Source organism: Protopterus annectens, chromosome 5.part0, assembly GCF_019279795.1.
Source record: "Protopterus annectens isolate FY-2018-M chromosome 5.part0, PAN1.0, whole genome shotgun sequence".
NCBI classification, from domain to species: domain Eukaryota; kingdom Metazoa; phylum Chordata; order Ceratodontiformes; family Protopteridae; genus Protopterus; species Protopterus annectens.
Window position 1 is genome coordinate 1,845,087,300 of NC_056735.1, and position 22,893 is coordinate 1,845,110,192.

At 42.3% G+C, this 22,893-nt stretch overlaps 1 protein-coding gene across 2 annotated transcripts in view; it reads left to right on the forward strand.

The window, feature by feature from the left end:
* The window catches only part of NEK3 (NIMA related kinase 3), a 1,322,970-nt gene that overhangs the window by 233,856 nt on the left and 1,066,221 nt on the right, over positions 1-22,893 (forward strand). For both annotated transcript variants that reach the window (XM_044071667.1, XM_044071666.1), the window contains exons 3-4: positions 11,529-11,622; positions 19,721-19,818. In XM_044071667.1, coding sequence (XP_043927602.1) covers positions 11,529-11,622; positions 19,721-19,818 — 192 coding nt within the window. The remainder of the gene's footprint in view (positions 1-11,528; positions 11,623-19,720; positions 19,819-22,893) is intronic.

The following is a 22,893-nucleotide window of genomic DNA, read 5'->3' on the forward strand; positions in this document are numbered from 1 at the left end:
GATAGGAAATTGCATTCACTTTTGCTACTCTTTTCATGGAAAGACAGCTCCTGAACATATCAGGCCTCATTCCACAAGGGCCACAGCCACCACTACAGCTTTCCTACGAGGAGTGGCTACCAAGGACATTTTAGAAGCTGCTACTTGGAGCTCCGTGCATACATTTGCCAAGCATTACAATCTACCTTTATACTCCAGATCCCGAGCAGGCTTTGCAACTGCAGTTTTACAGGGGATCTTAACTACACCATCCTTATCTTAGTACCTCCTCCCCCAGTTTGGCTATGGTATTCTACCCATATGTTATGACTGCAGATGCATCCTTGAAGGACATAGTACGGTTTTGTACCTACCATAAATGTAGATGTCCGATAGGTATGCATCTGCAGTCAGGATTACCCACTCTCCTTCCCCTCTGTGGTATTCCTAGGGTGCTTACCCCTCTTTCAGCTAGCTGGGGGAATCTGTTATGGTGTATTTGTTTGTTTGTTTGTTTGTATATATGTATATATATATTTTTTGCTACTGCTTGGAACATTCAATATTTATCCAAATTTAGCCTTCCTAGAGGGCACCTGGCATCTGGGGCAAGAAACACTGAGGAAAATAGTGTCGGCTGATGCCTTTATACCCCAGTAGCTATGACGTCGGGGAAAGTGCGACATCAGCCGAGGTCAGACCCAGACTTTGGAATCCGGCCGACCGAAGGGCTGCCTGAGGCAGGACAACCCATATGTTATGACTGCAGATGCATACCTATCGGACATCTACATTTATGGTAGGTACAAAACTGTACTTTTCTATGTAGGGCTACCATGGACGACATATGTGCAGCTGCAACTTGGGCCAGTCCGCATACCTATATTACTCATTGCAAACTGGATCTGGTCTTGAGAGGAAGCGCAACCTTTGGCTGAACTGTGCTCAGGAATATCCTTCCTTAGAGTCCAGCTGGGATTTTAGGTAATTGAGGACTCTGTCCCAACTGTTAAGGAATGAATGAAAATTGACATCATCAGTAAAGAAGTTATGTACTCACCCTAACGTTCCATTTGTGTTGTGCATTTTCATTCTTCCTCAACTCCCCTCCCACAAAAAACTATTTTTTAACAATTGATTTCTGGAAGAATGAGAACTTAATAAGGACACCACTGTTTCTTATGTTGAGGTCCAGATAATGGCTTCTTCTACCAGGGATACTATGATAATATTTTTCACATTATGTTAACCAATAAACAAAGATCTGAGGTATGTTAGGGGTTGGTGCATTATGGATAAGGAAGGAGCTTGAACTTTTTGGTGGCCATAGATCCAAACCCAGCTGTTGAGGAAGAATAAAAATGGACAACACATATGGAATGTTATGGTGAGTACATAGGTTCATAGGTTCATACTAGGCTATCTGCCCAAGGGCATTTATAAGCCTAGCCCATAGTTATGTGGCTTTCGCCACCCCTTTAGTTTGAATAAAAACTATGCCTATCATTTTGCTGTGCCTCTGTCAAGCAGTGACACTGAAGTAATCCCTGGGATATATCTGCAATCTCCCATCCATTGGTCAAGATTCCTCTTGAACAAGGCCAGAGAGGTGCTCTGCCTCACATGTACCGGGATTTTGTTCCACAGCATAGGGAGTCTCTGAGTGATGAATCTGTCCCTCCAGCACGTTCTATTTATAACCGTGTCAAGGTTTAAGTCTCCCGCCCTTGTGGTTCTGAGGGATCTAGATTTTTGAGGTGAAGCATATTCATCAAATCTGGGTTTGACATGGCCTTATATGTCAGGCACAGGTCACCTCTGAGCAAGCGGTATGAGACTGAATAGAGCTGGAGTTCTTTCAGTCGGGCAGCATAAGACATATTTTTGAGACCCTTTATCCTTTTGGTGAGGAACTTTTGGGGCCTTTCAAGCTGCAGCAGGTGTCTGGTCAGATACATTCCGAACGGGGCATTGTACTCAATCATAGGTCTAATGAGTGATGAGTACAGAGGGACGATGACCTCCCTTGATCTAGATGTGAATCCCTTCATGATCAGGTGGGCGATATAGAAGGTTTTCCTAACTACTTTAGCAACATGAGTGTCAAACGAAAGGCTACTGTCAACCTGGGTCCCCAGATCCCTGATGACTTTTTCTGTGCTCAGTGGATTGCCACCTATATGGTAGCTAGGGGTAACCTTGTTTTTCCCGAAGGATATGATTATGCATTTTTTGGCGTTTAACTTCAGGCCATGGCTCTGGCACCAGTTATCCATTTCTGTGAGGCCCTTCTGGAGGATATCTGTGTCAGATGTGTTTTCGACTATGCTGCCCAGTTTGCAGTCATCTGCAAACTTTGTCAGCCATAACCCTCCTGTGTTTGCTTGTACTTCAGAAAAGTAGATGCCGAACAAGAGTGGACCCAGGACTGAGCCCTGTGGGACACCACTTGTGACAGGCTTTGAGTCTGACATGGCTCCAGCAACTCTGACCCTGTGGGTTCTGTCACTTAGCCAGTTTGCAACCCATCTTGTGATGTATGGGTTTACATTCAAGCTGATGAGTTTTTCGATGATACCTGAGTGGGGTATTGTGTCAAGGCCTTTGCCAGGTCGAGGTAGGCTGTATGGACTGCCTTTCCTCATCAATGGCCTTGGTGACTGTCTCAAAAAGTCAACCAAGTTTAAGAGGCAGGATCTGCCTTTGACAAAGCCAAACTGCGTTGGATCCAAAGTCTGCAAGTTCCCTATGTCTTTATTTATGAGTTCCATTATGATCCTCTCCATGGCTTTGCAGATAAGGCTTGTCAAGCTAATGGGCGGTAATTTCCAGGGTCTGTGGAGGCACCGCCTTATGAAGTGGGACCACAGTCGCCGCCACTCCTTGGGTACGTATCCTGAGGTGAGGCTAAGATTAAACAGCTGACCTAACTGTGGGTTTAATTCCTCGTTGAGTTCGTGAAGCACACAGCCGGGACACCATCCGGTCCCATGGATGCTGTGTTTTTGCCTTAGTGAGGGCAGTTCTCACCTGGGCTGGAGATGTTTGGGGCTACAATCCTCTGGAATAGATATCTCTCCTTTTGGGGGGGGAGGGGGAGTTTGCACTGAACCTGTCAGCCAGTATGTTGGCAATGTGTGTAGGTTCAGTAATTTTCACATCATTTTGAACTAATTCTGAGCATATCTGGCAGTTTCCTCCTAGGTTTCTAACATAGCTAAAGAAGGCCTTATGATTCTCTTTAGAGTCCTTGGCGATTTTTCTCTCAAAATTTGCCTTGGATGATTTTATGAGAGCTCTTAGTTTTTTACTTATAATGATCAAAGGTGTCTTACCTTTCAAGGATTTTGCTCTATCTTGTAGTAGCTTCCTCCTTTTGTTGTAGAGCTTGTTTATGGCTGGGGTCCACCAGACTGGACGCTTGCCTTTGGTACAGAGAGTCTTAGTTTTGTTTGGGATTGCCTGATCCATGCAGTCCTGTAGGTGCTGGTAGAAGACATTTGTAAGTGATTCAGCGGTTTGAGTAATGTTTACCACTGGCTCAGGAGCCTTAAAGGAGACCACACTCGTTTTTAGAAGTGTGAAATCGGCTTTGAGAAGTTTTTCACTGTGGTCTTTTTGTTTCAGGTGGGGCGGGATGAGGACCTCCAGCGAGATTAGTTTATGATCTGATCTCACCAGTGAGGGGTATACTTCGGTGTTGAACATTTTGATCCCATGTTCGTGATGATGAGATCAAGTATGTTTTCTCCTCTTGTGGGATGGTGACTAGTTGTTCCATGGCATTTGAGTTTATGAACTCCAGGAATTTTTGGGTTAGAGTGTTCGGGCTTGAGTAGTGTTCCCAGTCTATATTAGGGTAGTTGAAGTCACCTAGTATGATGGTGTTTGGAGATACATTTATCCCTCCAATGTTTTCAGGAAGGCCATGTGAGGTTCCTGAGTTTGAGAGGGTGGCCTGTAACATGCTACAAATTGCAGAGCAGTCTTGCCTATGGTTAATTGCACCTGGATGGTCTCCGATGCATCGTGCGTTGCCACCAACCTTGAGGTATGGGTGTCCTTTATGAATATGGACACCCCTCCTTTCTTGGTGTTGTCCGGATTTTGGGGCCGAACGCATGATATGAGGTGAAACCTGTTAGTGCTGGGGTGCTCTCAGGAGCCTTGAACCAGGTTTCTGTCACAGCACAGACATCGATGTTCTCCATATTGAGAAGGGCCTCGAGGCGTGCATCTTGAGATTGAGACTTCTGGCATTGAGCAGCATTACCCTTAGTTTTTTCCTTTTGGTGTTCTAGGGTGGTAGGTTTAGAATTTGAGCCTTGCCTAAAAGGCACTATGGGGTGGCAAGAGCCTTTGCCAATATCCGAAGCCCAGGGTGACAGGTGCAAGCCGCCTTGCGAAGCAGCGTGGCTTGTCCAGCATGTCATCCCAGGCAGACAGACATTGGATCCCCTTTGAATGACACCAGAATTTAAGCCAATTATTAAAGCTGATCATCTTATCACTGTATTGTGGCATCATTCTAGGTGAAGGTAGGATACTGCTCAAGGTAACATAACTTCATTTTTTTTTAAATCTTCTAGATTTTCATAACTTTCCTCCCTCCTAGCATCCAGATTTCCACAGGAATGCTCTGTTTCTGGATATTTCATTACTGATTGATTATATATTGCCATTTTTATTTCCTGTCTATCTTTGGTATTAATTGTCAAGTCTTTGTCTTTTCTTCTTCTTTTACTCATTTTGGCATAATTAAGTCTTCCATAAATATTTCCATTTGTGCTCTTTCTTGGTTTCTCCATTCATTTGTATTATACCTGTTTTCATAAGTCTGCAATATCTCTTACACTTGTAAAGGATCTCGTTTTTCTTATCATAGACTCCCTAAATAAGTCTTTATGTTAAAAGTTTTTCTTTTGCTCTCGAGTTGTTACCAAAAATTGTTGCTTAGCAGCATCCTTTCTAAACCATGCATATTATTGCAATATCCCATTATTTTCCCTTTAACAGTCTGTTCTGTGAGATTTCTCCTCTTCTGCTAGGTTTTAACCTTTGTCAACCACTCTGAATAATTCATTTATCTTCTTTCCCATCTCTGTCTTTCTCTCTTATCTTTACAGTGTTTTTAAAACTCTGTTTTCATTTTATCCCACTTGCTATAACTTCTGAATGAATTTCTGTCTTCCATAACAGTAACTCCAGAATCATATACACTACCCATTTTTAAATTCCTTTAATTTTAACAAGCAATTAGAAAAGCTCCATTTCCTAATTTTTACATCACTACCTTGCATTTTTAAACTAGATTTTTATCGGTCCACAACTTGATACAGCTACTGGATAGATCTTAAAGCTTTTAGTTATGTAATATGCTCCAGTAAATTATAATTTATATCCAGTCTATCCCATGTAAATATGTAAATTCTGTGTGAGTTCCTACTACAAAATTCTCATCTTCTCCACTAAATATTTTCATACTCTTCATACAAAAATCTACCCTCTTTTGTTATATTTCCATTTTGGATCACTATTTCAAATTGAGTTCCAGTCCCTACCCATAAATAATATTCTCTTTTAAAAGTTTATTATTTCCTTCAAAAAATTTCTAAGTTTCATAATAGTAGTTTTAGGTGGAATATAAATATGTCACAGTGTAATCCTCCTTCACTGGCAATAACTCCTTACAACCATAAAGCTAGCATTATTTTATTTTTCCTCGTCTATTATTGCTGGGGCCCATCTTATACTTTGTATTCTTCTTCTCATTTTCCTTTATCCTTGATACTTTGCTGAATGTCCATCCTGAAATCCTGTCTTTGTCAAATTCATTGCTCGTTTCTAGCCACACGTATCTGTATCATTGCTGTTTGCACCCTGCATTTCATAATATAATTCAGTACCCTGTTCTTGCAGGCATAGCCAAAAACATTTACATTCCATGTTAATATTGTCAGAGCAGCCATTCAGATCAGTGGCTATTGCTTCCACATAATGTACGTGATATTTATTTTGAATGTGTTTCCAACTTGCAGCTTACATGTACACACTAATGCTTGTCAGGCTGATCATTTATGTAGTTGCTGCCTCTCATGTCTATTTGAACAGATGTCACATTTTCTTAGACTTTTTAGCTGATAAAAATACCCAAGAAACAAAAAGCTAAATACATTTTTAACTTGTAATCATTTTAACTGCCAGCAAACACACAAAACTGTATACACTTTCATAGGTTGGTACTAGGCTATCGGCCCTAGGGCCTATACAAGCCTAGCCATAACAATTCCCTGGATATTTCTTCCTACAATATTTACTTCCCTGGACCCCTGTCAAGCAGGGTAAGGCGGTCCACACAGCCTATCTGGACTTTGCCAAGTCATCTGTGAGCTTTGTTAGCCAGAGTCCCTTAGTGTTGGCCTGTACGTCAGAGAAGTAGATGCCAAACAAGAGTGGTCCCAGGACTGAACCCTGAGGTACTCCACTTGTCACTTGTCTGGAGCTGGATTTGTAGTCGGTTACTTTTACAGTCTGGGTTCTGTCAGTAAGCCAGTTGGCAACCCATCGAGTGACGTAGGGATTTATGCCCAGCTTAGTAAGTTTATCTATGATTCTAGAGTGGGGGATGGTGTCAAAGGCCTTGGTGAGGTCCAGGTAGGCTGTGTGGACTGCCTTACCCTCGTCCACAGCTCTGGAGACTGATTCAAAGAAGTCGATCAGGTTCAGGAGACAAGATCGGCCCTTCACGAACCCAAACTGGGTGGGGTCCAGTGTTTGAAGGTTGCCAATGTCTCTGTTTATAAGTTCCATGATCAAGCTCGGCAGACTGATGGGATTGTAGTTCCCAGGATCCAAGGTGGAGTGGGATAACTGTAGCTGTGCGCCACTCAATGGGCACAAAGTCTGAGGTGAAGCTGTGATTAAACATGACACTTAGATGAGGTGCCAGTTTATTTTGTAGTTCATGTAGTACACAGCCCGGGAAGTCATCTGGTCCCATAGATGCTGTATTCTTAGCTTTGGAGAGTGTGGTTTCTACCTATGTGGCCATGATTACCAGAATTTGGCAATGTTTTGGTATTGAGATGGGCCTTTTAGGGGGTGAGAGGGGGTGAAATTGGCACTAAATCGCTCTGCCAAGATATTGGCAGTATCCTTGGGATCAGTATATTTAATGCCATTCTGTTGTAGCTCAGAGCATATCTGAGCATTGCCATTTAGATTCTTGACATAACTGTAGAATGCCTTGTGATTGTCTTTGGAATCTTTGGCAATTTTATTTTTTTAACTAGCTTTGGAGGATTTTATGAGGGATATCAGCTTCTTACTGAGGATGGTAAGGGAGTTTTTTGCATCCTGGGATTTTCCTCTTTTCTGCAACAGTTTCTTTCTTCTGTTGTATAGTTTGTTTATGGCAGGGGACCACCAGATTGGCTTTCGTTTTTTGGAGGAGAGTGTCTTGGTTCTATTTGGGATGGCACAATTCATGCATGAGTGGATGTGCTTATACAGTGTCTTAGTGTAGGATTCAGCAGTCAAACTTTCAGCTCCCGTGTGCATGGCTGTCATGAAGTTTGTCACTTCAGACTTGAGTAGCATGAAGTTGGCTTTGGAGAAGTTTTTTTTACGGAGATTTCCTTACTGGTGGGTGGGGGGTGGGATGTGAATGTCAAGGGAGATTTGCTTATGGTCAGATCTGACCAATGAGCGGTTGACCACTGGTGTAGAGCATCTATCTCCCATGTTGGTAATGACCAGGTCTAGGATATTGGAGCCCCTGGTGGGACAATGGATTAGTTTACCTTTCCATGAAGGGGCAGTTGCCCCCCACCATTTGATGACTACACCCACAAGCATTACCTTATTCTAGGTTAATCATGCTAAATCACGTTAGAGTCTGTATTCCTGCTTAGACAGATTGCGTTCTGTCCTTATCTTAACTCTATACCTTTTCCAGATATGTAAAGCAAATTGAATGCTTAGAAAGAAAATCACACTGGCTACTCTTGTGTAAACTAAAATGTGCACTTATATTTAATGTATTAAACTATTGAGAGAGCTGGTGAGGCAACTACTTGTATAAATATTACTTTTTAGAGTTGTATAGTTTACTTTCCAGAGTTGTATAGTTCACTCAGAGCAAAGTGTTCAGCACTGCCCTGATTAATTGCTTGCATCTGTAGACTCATTATCTCCAATAGAATTTGCTAATGGAAGAAGAAATAAAAGCTGCTGGTAAGTTTGCAAAAATAAGAAAGAAGCTTTGCAAATTTCACTCCAAACACACTGTTCAGACTTTTCCTGATTAATTGCTTGTAGCTGCAGACTCAGTGTCTCCAAACATATTTGCTAATGAAAGAAAAAACAGCAGATTATGTTTCAAATACAAGAAAAAAACCCTTATAGAGTTCACTTAGAATGCATTGGTCAGGCAATTCATAATTATTTGCTCATCTTCAGTTAAAAACAGAAGGTAATGAAAATTTAATTGCCAGGAATTTTGCAAATGCAAGAAAGAACTGCTATGTTTCTTTCTTTCCATCACTTCTCTTAATTTTTCAAGAGTATTTGCTAAAAATCCTGCATATAGCTTAAAATAAGGGTATTAATGTAGACACACATCTCTATAAAAATTAGTGGAAATTATCTTTTAATTCTACATCAAATATGATCAGTACACTTACATCCATCCCAACAACATATGATCAGAACATATTAACTTTAGCTTGCTTCTTTCTAGCCTTTACTATCTTGTTACAGTGTAAAGCTTGAATATATTACATTTAAGAAAAAGTACTTTCTTACTTTAATACCACTAGCACACATGGCAGTCACTGATAAAATTTCCCCACCTTAATTTTAAAATACCTCTTACTGCATACTGCACATAACTGCTTTACAATATAACACACAATTTGTATTGTGAATTTTTTATATAATATTAACAACAAAAAAACTTTATGTAGTTACTTCTTCAGTCCCTTAACACAGTCGACAAACTGCCAGTCTTCAGCCACTTCTTGAGTAACATCTAAACTACATCTAATGGGATTGAGTTTCTACACTTCTCAAATTTATCATGTTGCTGGTCTTGTTCTTGATCATTTTGACCTCCCACCACTGGTCTTGTTGAAGTTGAATGTATTCCTGATTTTCTATTCAGTTCCTAGGCTTATTCTTTCATTCATTAATTTTCCTTTGGAACAATGGAAAATGTTTCATTGGCTAAATCTCTGTGGACTTTGATTATTGTAAAAAGAATGAGAAGCAGAATACCCTTCAACTTGCCAAACTTTTTTTCTTTTTAGTCTGTTCTGCATTCAAAAAAAAAAAAAAAAAAAACTTGAATCTTAATTTACCTGTGGACATTTCCTGATTGCTTAGGTAAACTTACTTCTCTTCTGCATGGTTTACAGTGAATGATCATTTTCTGCAACACCCTGGTATCGTCATTTTTTTTAATAATTTTCCCTACTGCCACAGTTTTCCCAGGAACAGCTCTTTCTGCTGGTATGATGGAATCTTTACTAATATATGTCTTTGCTACTTTGGTATCACCAGATATGGAGCATATACATGATGTGCCCTCTTATATAAGAAATTTTGCTTTGGAACATTGATTCAGTTTCTTATTTGCACTTCCATAAAATGAATGCAGTCTTTCCTTCAAGTTTCTCTGGTGTAGGAGAAAATATCAAGGTTTTTGGGGTACTGCATCTTGTAATGTCTTTTTATTTTTAAAATGGTTCTTCTAGAGAAGCCTCATGTTCATTTCAGCTTCTGATTTCTGCAGTCTTATCAGCTCATCTGAGTAGTTTCTTGGAACTTCCTCTATTATCTTCAGCCATTTTGAATTAGATTTTGTGTGTCCCTCCAGTGCCCCACTTATTTCATATACCTCCGATTTTATTTGATTTAGTTTTTCACAAAGTTACTGCAGGATTCTTTTCAGCCAGAGCTTTTTCTTTTTTTCTGATCGATGTTCTCTAACTTTCTCTAGATTTTTTCCACATCTAGGTAGTATAATTACCAATCAGTAACTTACATTTCTCCCAAATTGATAACTTTTGTGGTTTTTAACAACTTCTCACTTTCTGCACAAGGAGAGCTCTACTTAACCTCATGCTCAGTATATAGCCATTTTGGAAGTTTCAGAAAGGCAAAAGTTTAAATTCTTTTTTTTTTTTTAAGGTATTTTGTTTTACTTCAAAAACAGCAGTGTGGGGAGAGGTATATGTGTTTTGAACAATTTTCTTCTGAAAATATGAATTGCATGCACTTGTTTTTATGTCCAAGAATGGATACTTGCATAGTGCTTGAGTTAGACACTGAAAATGGACTGCTAAATTGCTGGGAGTCATTTGGCTGATTTCTGTATATGACAGAATTGATTTAACAACAGTGTTTGAGTAAAAACATTTGTCCATCTTAATTTATTACTGTGAAAAATGAAATGTTCAGTTTTCAATAACCTGTTTCAAGATCGCACTCACAATTTATCTTCTAAAGTTAAACAGGTATGAAATTGCTATTATTTGCCACACTGCTGTACAATATTTGAAAACTATACCTTTGTTGAGAACTTTTTACCATACTTTAATCCTGCAGTTGCCTTATACTGTGCTTACTCACTCCACTGGCATTTCATTATTGGGCTTAGGCAATGTGAAAAATATTGAACTGCTGTTGTCTTGTTGAAAACTAAAAGGATGACTGGATTACTATTGCTTGCTGACATGGTTGTTGATTTTAATTAACCCACAAATATGTATTAACTGCTGAAAAAAATAAATTCTCCTTTTCACTGGACACATGCTACAGAACTCATCAAAAACCTAAACATTTTGTAGTGGGTGCTACTGTTAAAAATAGTAATTAATGATTAAGCATGCCTTCTACCTGTAGGTTTTTGTATGTATACACTTTATACAGCATTTAGGAGATTCAGTAAGTTGAGTCCTTAAGAATGTTTTTGCGATACTGAACCATCTTTTTGGTTGGCTGTTAGCTATGTCACTGTAAAAGTGGTTTGTGCCATAGTGGTATTTAACAATGTAGCTTATCGAGTCCCTAAAATTGCAAGTGGACAGTTTTTATTATTTCTCAACCATTAATGTGAAAGAGAAATTTTGGAGGCCTTCTTGTTAAGAATTCTGTTGTGAATTTCTCCTTGCGAATTTGTCAGGTGGAAGAAGCAGTTAAATCTGGCAAGAAATATGTAGTACAAACGCTTACATTTTTAAATAGTTCACGTTTTGTTTTTCTTTTTTTTTTTTTTTTTGTAATAGTTTGAAACCCTTTAGGTTGAATGGTGTTGGCATCACCAGCCTTTACAATAACTGTACCCCTAACTATTCCAAACCCAGTATATTGCTTAACTTGTTAGCCATTATTGCTCATTTTCTGTGGTTGGTAGCTAAACACCAGCATCAAATAATCATAGCTGTGTGTAATATAATATAACTATGATGGTTTTGACTTGAATATCTGAACTTTTTAATGCTTTATTTTGACAAAACTTTTTTTTTTTTTTTTTTTACTACTTTCAGTCATCTTCTGGTATGCAGGATTCTCGGAAGGAGGCTATTTTACTAGCGAAAATGAACCATCCTAACATTGTTGCCTTTAAAGAATCATTTGAAGGTGACGGGAAATTCTATTGTTACATTTTTGTGCCGTAAATACTGACTAACACAAAGGCATTTGTAAACAATGCATCTGAAGTAGTTTACTTCATTTGATCTTCAACCTGTGGGTACCAGATCCAAGCTGGCAACTTCACAAGCATCTGCTCCAAGTTCCTCCCCTTACCCATAATACACCACCACTACCTTCCAACCCCCAGATCTCGTTTGCTGCGGCTATCCAACGCATCATGATTCTTGAGCTCCAAGTTGTGAGTAGGTTTTTACTCTGTGATTAGTGTTTTTTGTGTGTGTGTGTGCTTGACAGTGTAGGTTTCCTCTCTTCCTCCCCTTTGCTAGTGCATCGAGTTTAGGGCTTGTTTATTAGTTTTTAGCTAGTTTGTCCCCCCCCCCCCAGCCTTCTGTGTGCTTGTCTGAATGTGTGGTGAGTGGAGTGTGTTATCTAAAGTTTGTTCCTGTTGTTTAGTGGGATATGTCAGATCTCCCTAAACAAGTTTTTAAGAGATGCACTGAGTGTGGCCATAAATTGTCACCTGCTGATGGCCGCACTCTTTACGTTCTTTGTTTGGGTATGGCTCATTTAGCCACTGATTGCTCTGTTTGCATGGGTTTTAACCCATGCGCCCTTAAGGATCAGCAGGCCAAATTAGTTATGAAGGGCCTGCTCCCTTCTATGGAGGCAGATGCCTCCTCTTCTGCTTCGGTCACAGCTGTTGCTGTAACTGCTTCTCCTTCTACTTCTGTCCTTCCTTCTCCTCCCTCCCAGGCTGGGACTCATCCTCCTGCCTCTAAGCCTGTAGAAGCAGAGCATAGAAAAGGCAGAGAGAAGTCGAGAGAGCACAGACCTGCGAAAAGGAAGTGGTCCCCCAGACCTTTTGGCTCCGACCGGACCTCCTACCAAACGTCAGCCTGGGCACCTTGACTCCGCTCGGCTCTGATCTCCTAGATTTTCTCCGAGCTGGAGGAGCGCAGACCACCCTCTAGAGCGTCGGTTCCTCAACCCACCAGGTCAGAGTTTGTGGCTTCGTTGTGGTCTACCCGCAGTATCTCTGAAGTCGACATGGATAAAATTATGCGGAGATTTATTCACACACAAATTCAGATGGGAGTCTTGCCAGCCCCCTCTCCCTCTGGAGGGGGGAGCTTGCTTTCCTTCTTTACACCAATATCTCCTTCTCCGATCCGACCCCTGGTTTTGGAGTACATGGATCCGAAAGTGCCCCTAGTTAGGGGGTCAGATGGTACCAGTCTCCTCTATGCCGGCAGCTGCCTGGAGTATGTCAGATCCAACTAGTTCGGATTCAATTGGTTCTCGGAGCTGGAGACTGGGTGTCTGATCTGAGGGGGTGGAACTGTTTCCATCAGCTCCGACTTTGTCGGGTCACTGCCCCCTCTTTAGAGCATTGTCTACTTCGGGCCGGCTCCAATCCTCATGTCAGACCCAGGGAGAGCAGTTCCCTTAATGGTGTCCCAGGAAGCTCACTCTACTTTGGCATTCGACGTTGTGAAAAGGATTCTCTCCAATAGATAGAGGCCCCTGACTATATCTTCGGACTCCCCCCTATCTCCTTCTGCTTTGTGTGTGAATCCCATAATTTTACCACAGGGACAGCCCATGCTCGAGGAGCCCCAGGTGATTCCCCCTGACAAACAGCAAGTGGTTTTCGAGTTCCCTCTGGAATGCCCCACCAGAGAGGTTCCTTGCAAGCATACTTGCAAGAGGAGGCACTTGGACTCCTCCCCAGAGTCCCTCACCGAGGACACTGATTTGGATGATGAGGAAGTCTCCTTAGGAGTCCTCATGGAAATCTTGCACCAGCGGGGAGGTTGGTGCGCCCCAAAACCTTCCTTGGATGAATCCATGTTCCTGGAGGCTTTTGGCACAGGCCCGTCTACTTCCTGGGTGTCCCCTCCCACAGATCCTTTAGTGGATTTGGTCACCTTGTGGGCTTGGAAGGAGCCGGCCACTGTGGAACCAATCCCTAAATGGCCGGACAAAATATTGTGCCCCCCTACAGACAGACCGGCTTGGAATAAAGGGTCCCCTGTATATGCTATGGTGGGTAGCAGCCGCCACCAAAAAGGAACTAGCCCAGGAAAGTTCCTCTGTCTATCCTACTGGCTGTGAATCTAGGATGATGGACGCCTAGGGAAGTGGGTTTATGCATCAGCGACCTTTTCTATCAGGGCGCTGAACTATCTGGCCCACGTTACTAGACTACAGCGCGACCTGGTTAAGGAACTGGGTGAGTCTCCCCCAAAGTCCATGTTGCAGGAGGACAGGGCTACGTTTTCCGCAAGGATGGCTACCTTGACAGCGGTTTCAAACACATCCATGCTACTCCTCTCACATGCGACTGAAGGAGCGGCTAGGGCGGCTGGGTCCGGCGTGTCCATGAGGCGTAACGCCTGACTCAGAATATGTCAGTTCACGGAACCCTTCAAGGCGTCTTTTGCGAATGCCCTGTATGATGGCTCTTCCCTCTTTGGTAAGACCATCCGAGACACCTTGGTCCAGAGTGAGAAAGATGGGAAGACACTGTCTGCCACCGGAATCCACTTCTCAAACCCTCAAAGATCCTTTTCCTGGAATCAGTGAGGGCAAAAGAAGATGTGGTTCCGGAAGTCTCACTATTCCTGGGACACTCCGAGCTCTTCTTCCCCTAGAGGCAGAGGGGGACAGGATAGATGCCAGCCCAGAGGCAGAGAGGGTCCGAGGAATTTTGGGTCTCGAGAACCGTTCTCGGACAGGCACGCACAGCAACCCTGAGGGGTAAAACACAAGAAGTGGACCTCAGACCCAAAACAAACAGCGGTTGAATGCCGATGCAAACAGTAAATACTATGAGTCCAAAAAATAAATACCACACTATGGTTCCTAAACGAACAGCATCTGGAACAAATGCTGGCAATAGCTGAAACAAGTTCCAAAGATAAATACCACACTGTAACTCCAAAACAAACAGCATTTAAAGCAAATGCTGAGAATAGGTGATGCAAGTCACAATACGAGTTCCACACGAATGACCGCAAGTCGATAATAAATAGACAGAACTTTATTTTACATGAGGTTAAGCGCTTTTCGTCCTACCAAATTGTGGGGCTTCTTCAGACAAACAAGAGCAGAGCATTAAAATCTAATTAAATACCTAATTTGGCACCAAAATGTAAGCGCCATTACCCAGCAACAGTAAACAATTGGTAAACCATGTTAAGCTATAGTCGATTTGTAAATCTAATGAAGTGTACATGAAAACTAATAATAATACACATCAGTACTCAAGTACAATAAAAACAGTTAAAATTTGTTAAAAGTTTTTAAAATATAATCTGATAACTTAATAACCAGCCATAGAAAATGAAATGTGTAAAATCTACAGATAAAGTCCATGTATCATTGTTGTAGTGTGGATATACAATAATGTATAAAGGCAAGCAACACATATAGGCATAGTTAATACAAGTAAACTAAAAATATATAAAACCATTGAATATTAAATAAATAAATGAGAAGCATGTACTACAAAAATGATATAGTCTTAAATAATTGTGTATAATATATGGGGGTTTTTAACTACACAAACTTTTTAAATTTAAAATAGGGTACAGAGAACAAATCTCATTTAATCCTGGTGGTGTGCTGGCATTAAGACGAAGTTGCCAGTATAATTCCTGTGCTTCAAGTAATACCTGTTCAGGCTTGTCTTGCCCATCTGTTGCAATTGTCTCAACTGCTCTAAATAAAAATGAATGATTAGCATTTTCTAAAATATGTTTGGCTAATGCATTGTCTGATTTATTTTTCCTAATAGCATATGGATGCTCATAAACCCGTTCACGTAATTTTCTATCTGTCTTGCCAATGTAAAAGGCAGGACATGACTGGCACTGGGCTAAATAGATTACTCCTTTTGATTGACAGTTAAATTTATATATAACTTTGTATGTGACATTCCTAATGGTGAAAGATTCACCTGTGATCATGTGTATACAATATCTACATGTTACATTGGAACATTCCTTTTGTAAGTAGTATTATTTTTGTGTTGGTCTGTATATCCACACTACAACAATGATACATGGACTTTATCTGTAGATTTTACACATTTCATTTTCTATGGCTGGTTATTAGGTTATCAGATTAATTATATTTTAAAAACTTTTAACCAATTTTAACTGTTTTTATTGTACTTGAGTATTGATGTGTATAATTATTAGTTTTCATGTACACTTCATTAGATTTACAAATCGACTATAGCTTAACATGGTTTACCAATTGTTTACTGTTGCTGGGTAATGGCGCTTGCATTTTGGCACCAAATTAGGTATTTAATTAGATTTTAATGCTCTGCTCTTGTTTGTCTGAAGAAGTCCCACAATCTGGTGGGACGAAAAGCGCTTAACCTCATGTAAAATAAAGTTCTGTCTGTTTATTATTGACTTGTGGTCATTCGTGTGGAACTCATATTGTGACTTGCATCACCTATTCTCAGCATTTGCTTTAAACGCTGTTTGTTTTGGAGTTACAGTGTGGTATTTATCTTTGGAACTTGTTTCAGCTATTGCCAACATTTGTTCAGACGCTATTCGTTTAGGAACCATAGTGTGGTATTTATTTTTTGGACTCGTAGTATTTACTGTTTGCATCGGCATTCAACCACTGTTCATTTTGGGTCTGCGGTCCACTTCTTGTGTTTTTCCAGTTTGTTGCTTATTTGGTTGTAGAACCCTGAGGGGTAGCCTGACTGCTCTGCTCTGAAGGCAGTTGGGGGTTGCCTGTAGTTGCACCTGGTGGCATGGGAGTTCATGTCATCAGACCTTTGGGTGCTTCAGATAATTTCCAGAGGCTATTCAATCCCGTTTGTGGTTCCTCCTACACCTTACAAATACCTCCCAGATGTTCCAACCATGCAAAGGGAGGCAGCAGCACTAGACGTTTGCAAACTGCTAGAGAAATGAGGCATTGAACCCGTCTCCCCAGATCAGTCCAAATCGGGCATCTACTCCAAGTTCTTTTTGATGCCAAAAAAGAAGGGGGACTTAAGACCCATTCTGGACCCCTGTCTACTCTGAACCTGTCAGTTGACAAAGAGAAGTTCCGGATGGTCACTTTACAGTCCATCATGCCATACCTGCAAGAGAGCAACTGGATGTGCTCGTTCTACCACCAGGAAGCTTGCTGTCACATAAAGATCCACAGAAGCTCCAGGAGGTTTGTCCACTTCTGGCTAGAAGCCAATCATCATCAGTTTCGAGCCCTACCCTTTGGTCTCACCACAGCCCCCAGGGTGTTCGCCAAAATGATGGCAGTAGTAGCGGCTCACCTGTGGCTTCAGGGGATTCAGGTCTACCCTTACATGGATGATTGGCCCCTTACTGCTCCCACCAAGCATCTACTTTATTGGACCAGAGATTATTTCCTAAAGCTTGCACACTATCTAGGGATTACAGTCAACGCAGCCAAATCTCTTCTGAATCCTGTCCAGGTGATAGAATACATAGGGGCACAGATAGACACATTACAGACAAAAAATTTTCCTGACCTCTGAGAGAGTTTGAAACTTAAGGATGCATGTCACCTTCATTTACCGATCTCACCTTCCCTCAGCAGAGTCGGTCTTAAGGGCCCTAGGTTCTATGGCAGCGATGATAACACTCCTGCCATGTGCTCGATTACATATGCGAGTACTACAGTGGACTCTAGCGGTGCAATGGTCTATGTTGGATCTTCCGTTATCGCACCCAATACACCTCAGCAGAGTCTGCAGGTCGTCCCTTCTTTGGTGGATGCAGTCTTCGGAAATCTTATAGGGTTAACCTTTTGTTCCAGCTCCTGCCCAAGCCACAGTGACCACAGACTCCTCCCAACTATGGGGGGGGGGGCATTGTTCTGGAAGGACAGTGCGCAAGGCATGTGGTCCCCGATCAAGACCAGTTTGCATATCAGCGTTCTGGAGATGAGGGCGGTCCTTTTAGCGTTGCAGGCCCTTCATGCCTTTCTACCTCTGGAAACCATTGCAGTCCAGTCAGACAACATGTCAGTGGTCTGGTATATCAACAAACAGGGAGGGACCAGATCTTACCCCCTTTGTCGCGAGGCCATGAGAGTTTGGTATTGGGTGAGCTCCACCAGTCATTTTCTGGTAGCAATGCATATTCCGGGATGGTCCAACATTCTAGTGGACAAACTAAGCCGGACTATTCTGATGCCTTACGAGTGGTCTCTGAATCCTTCAGTAGCGGAGCAGATCTTTCTAGAGTGGGGTCAGCCTTGCTGCGATGTCTTCGCATCTCCTTCCAACGCGAAGTGCAGCGAGTCCTTCGCTCTGAACCCCCCACCGGGGGAGTCCAGTGACGCTCTAGTCCATGCTTGACCTCCCAGTCTTCTTTATGCTTATCCTCCTGTACCCTAATTCCAAAGTTTCTACAGAAAGCTTGTCAACTGGGGAGCAAAGTGATCCACATTGCCCCATTTTGGCCTCGCCAGCTATCGTTTCCCTTCCTTTGGTCTCATCTTCTAGCTCCTCCTTGGATCTTGGATCCCATTCAGGATCTCATTTCGCACCCCTTGAGGGTCTTTATCCGAATCTGGACAGTCTGAAGCTCACAACTTGGCTGCTCCAGTTCCCTTAATTGCTAGGACTCCCAGATTGTCTTTTTCGGTCAGGTCTATTCTGGTGGCAGCTCATAAATTGTCCACCAGAAAGATTTATTGCTACAAATGTAAGCGTTTTTCCTTTTGGGCTTCTCAAAGGAGTTCAGATCCTTTCATGACTCCCTTTCCGGCTATTTTTGATTTTTTTGGCAAATATTTTTCAACAAGGGGCTAACTCGTTTACAGTCAAGTTTCAACATGCTGCCATTTCTCATTTTCACGTAGGTGAGAATTCTGCTTCTTTAGCCTCTTCCAGATTGTGCAAAGCTTTTATTAAAGGTTCCTTTCTCTTATGTCCGCTGGTCAAAGATCCCATTCCCCCGTGGGACCTTACTATGGTACTTCAAGCGTTGGTTGCTCCTTCATTTGAATCTGCAGCAACCACAGATCTTAAGTTTTTGTCTTGGAAGATGGCCTTAATAGTGGCTATCAGCTCTACTAGGAGGGTTTCATAAATCAGGCATTGTCTGTCAAGGTTCCATACATGATTCTCCACAAGGACAGGGTTTCACTTCACACCAATCCTTCTTTTCTCCCAAAAGTAGCATTGGAGGTTAATATCAATCAAATTATTCATTTACCTGTTTTCTTTCCAAATTTTACAAACAAAATGGAATACAAGTTGCATTTGTTGGATGTTCATAGACAGTTACGGTTTTGTTTGCACAGGACCAAAACTTTTCGTAAATCTGACCAGTTGTTTGTGTCCCTTTCTAAACCTTTTTTGGGTAAACCCATCTCCAAGGTGACCATTGCTTGATGGATCTCCCTATGTATCCTTCAGATCTACAGGGATAAAGGTTTGTCTCCTCCGGGTCAGGTTAAAGCTCACTCGACTAGGTCCATGGCTACCTCTGTGGCCTTTTGGTTGAGAGTATCATTAGATAACATTTGTTCTGCGGCTACTTGGTCCTCATCTCATACCTTTATTTCTCACTATAAATTGGATTTGATTTCTCGAAGGAGAGCATCCTTTGATTTCGCGGTGCTCCGAAATATCCTTAATGAGGGCCACCCTGGTATTTAGTAGCTGGGGATTCTGTCCCACAGGTTGAAGATCAAATGAAGTAAACTACTTCAGATAAAGACGTTATGTACTCATCATAACATTCCTTCTGAGTAGTTCTACTTCATTTGTCTTCAACCGTTCCTCCTTCCTTCCCTCTGGCCTTACCATATGGACAGCATGTTAGCTGGATTTTGGTGAGTAAGGTGGTTTTTGGTATCGGATTGTTCAGTGTAAGGTGCAGCAAACTCGATCTGGGGGTTGGGAGGTAGTGGTGGTGTATTATGGGTAAGGGGAGGAGCTTGGAGAAGATGCTTGTGAAGTTGCTGGCTCGGATCTGATATTGGTCCGGTACCCACAGGTTGAAGACAAATGAAGTAGAACTACTCAGATGGAATGTTATGGTGAGTACATAACTTCGTTTTTCACTTGCAGCTGATGGATACCTGTACATTGTCATGGAATACTGTGATGGTGGAGATCTCATGCAGAAGATCAAACATCAGAAAGATATGTTATTGCCGGAAGATGTGGTAAGAGAAACCATTAAGTCTAGCAACGTGGTGTTAATGGTCCTGCTACTGTTGAGATGGATACTAAAAAGAATCTGTACATTGTAACATTTATGTTTCCATTATCCCTTCATCTAGCAACAGCATCTTATAAGATGGTGTCTTAAAGCTCTGTATTGCTCGTTAGGCATTGCACTGTCCAGGCTTAGAGCAGTGGAACATTATGCATACTGTTGTTTTGCTCATAATATCAGGAATGTATCCAGAAACTTCTAAGTTATAAACACCCAAATCATATTGCAGACCACCATAAAAGGTTTTGGTCATGCCATGTCACTGAGGTGCATACAGCTATATTATACATCCTCCCCCACCCAAAAAGTTATAGGTCATATTACATCATTGTAGTACACAGTAGGGATTCTCCTGATACACTGACTTTGTAGTTACAGTACTGAGCCTTAAAATCTATGCAGTCTCTTTTCTGTAACAAATTTTATGATTACAATTTCTACAGCAGAAAAGGACTATGCCTATTATAAAGCTTGCTCTTGCTAAAAAAAAATGTTGTCTTTATATTCCTAACAATTCATCACTGTGCCATTTAGTATTTTTGCAGTATTAATTTTCAAATACTTGGGTGTCTCCGCCTTTTGACCCACTTTTGTCTGTAGTGAGTCGAAAGGCGTGGAGCGCTCAAGAGACCATGGAACCAGTTCCGAGGAGACCGAATAAATTTATTGCTGCTCCCAAGGATAAGTCTTTCCTTTCCAGAGGGGTACCTGTTGATGCCATGGTGGTGGCAGCAGCCACTTAGAAGGAACTTGCGGAAGCTTCATCTGTCCATCCGCCAAACAAGGAGTCTCATACGATGAACAGGTATGGGAATCGTATGTTTTCTCAGCGACCTATACTCTCAGGTCTCTGAATTACTTTTCTCACTTCACACAACTTCAGAGGGATCTCCTGAAGGAGCTAGGAGAGATGCCCTGCAAGATAGTACAGCTGAGGGAGTTGTAAACAGGGCAGCTTCCCAGCTTGCGACCTTGACCTTCGTGGTTAACTCCTCCATGAGGCTCATTTCTTATGCGACAGATGGAGCGAGTAGGGCAGTAGGTACTGGAGTAGCTTTGCGGAGACACTCCTTGATGCACCTTCATCAGTTTGTGGAACCTTTTAAGTCATTTACCAACACACCCTTCGATGGCTCATCCATGTTCGGGCCTCAGGTAAAAGAGACTCTCACCAGGTGTGAACAAGATGGCAAGACTCTCTGTGCCATAGGAATCCGTTTTTCCACTCCATCTAGACTCTATTCTAAAGGGTCAGAAGAGTGGAAAGATGTGGTTCTGAAAATCCCAGGGAAGCTTCACCTTACACACATGGAGATTTTTCCACCAAGGGCAGAGGGGGAAACAACAATGGAAGACGCTGCCCTCATGGCAGAGGGGGTCCGCAACAGCAGGGAGACAGTGATACGTTCTTTGGTAGGCCCTTCCAGCACTTCTGAAGGGAGGCACAACTGTCCACCTCTGGAGGCAGTCTGGGGTAGACTATCACTGTACCCAGCAGCCTGGCAAACTATCACAAGAGAAACATGGGTACTGTCGATAATATCCAGGGGTTACAAAATTCCTTTTTCGCAGTTACCTCCCCTCAAAAGAAAAATGTTCTATCCCAGATGTTCCACCCAGTCTTCGGGATCACGCTATCCTAGAGGTTCAAAGATTGCTAGAAAAAAGAGCCATCAAGAAGTCCCCACAGACCAAATCGGATCCGGAACTTACTCAAGGTTCCTTTTAGTTCCATAAAAGACAGGGGACTGGAGACCCATTTTGGATCTCAGCAAGCTAAACCAGTCGGTCAAAAAGACAAAGTTCCCAATGGTAACACGGCAGTCCATTCTTCCCTTCTTGAGTCAGGAAAATTGGATGTGCTCCATAGATCTCCAGGACGTGTTCTACCACATAGGTTCATAGGTTGGTACTAGGCTATCGGCCCTAGGGCCTATACAAGCCTAGCCATAATTCCCTGGCTATTTCTTCCTACAATATTTACTTCCCTGGACCCCTGTCTAGCAGGGCGACTGACGTGATCTCTGGTGTGAATTTCCTTTCTCCCATCCAATCGTCAAGGTTCCTTTTGAAGAGGGCCAATAAAAATGGACAGGCAATCCAGGAGATTTGTAGACTTACGGCTAGGAGTCAGTTATGATCAGTTCAGAGCTCTCCCCTTTGGTCTCACCACAACCCCCAGGGTGTTTACCATGTGTATGGCAGTGGTCACGGCTCACCTGAGGCATCTAGGATTCCAGGTATTTCCATATTTAGACTGGCTCCTCACTGCTACCACCAAGCATCAACTGATCAAAGCACGGGACTACACAATACAAATTTGTTCCCAGTTAGGCATCATCTTCTTCTTTCTTTTGGCTTTTCCTGGTTAGGGGTCACCACAGCAGATCACCCTGTCCGCTCATAATTGGCAGTGGAGCTTTACGGTGTCGAGTTGCCAGCCCGGCGCCCAACCTTCCACAGAAGGCACACACACACAGGCACTCGCACCTAGGGCCAATTTAGAGTGTCCAATCCACCTACAGCATGTCTTTAGGATGTGGGAGGAAACCGGAACACCCGGATGAAACCCACGTGACCACAGGGAGGACATGCAGACTCCACACAGAAGGTACCCCAGCCAAGGATCGAACCAGTGAACCTCTTGCTGTGAGGCGACAATGCTAACCGCTGCACCACCGTGACCATAAACTACAAAAAGTCTGCCTTGTTGCCTTGTCAGTCTATTACCTTTATAGGGGCAGACTTCGATACAAGATGCATGATAGTAAAACTGCCTCAAGACAGGATGTCAGCCATTCGTCATCAAGTTTTGTTTCTCATAAAAAAGACAAGAGTTCAGGCAAGAGAAGTTTTACAAGTCTTGGGCTCAATGGCTGCTGCAATTACACTAGTTCCTTTGGCACGCTTCCTCATGCGGATTCTGCAGTGGCTTCTTTTCGCTCAGTGGTCTTTCCAGGATTTACCAATGTCACACATGATCTTGATCACGGAAACTTGCAAAAAGGACTTAGTATGGTGG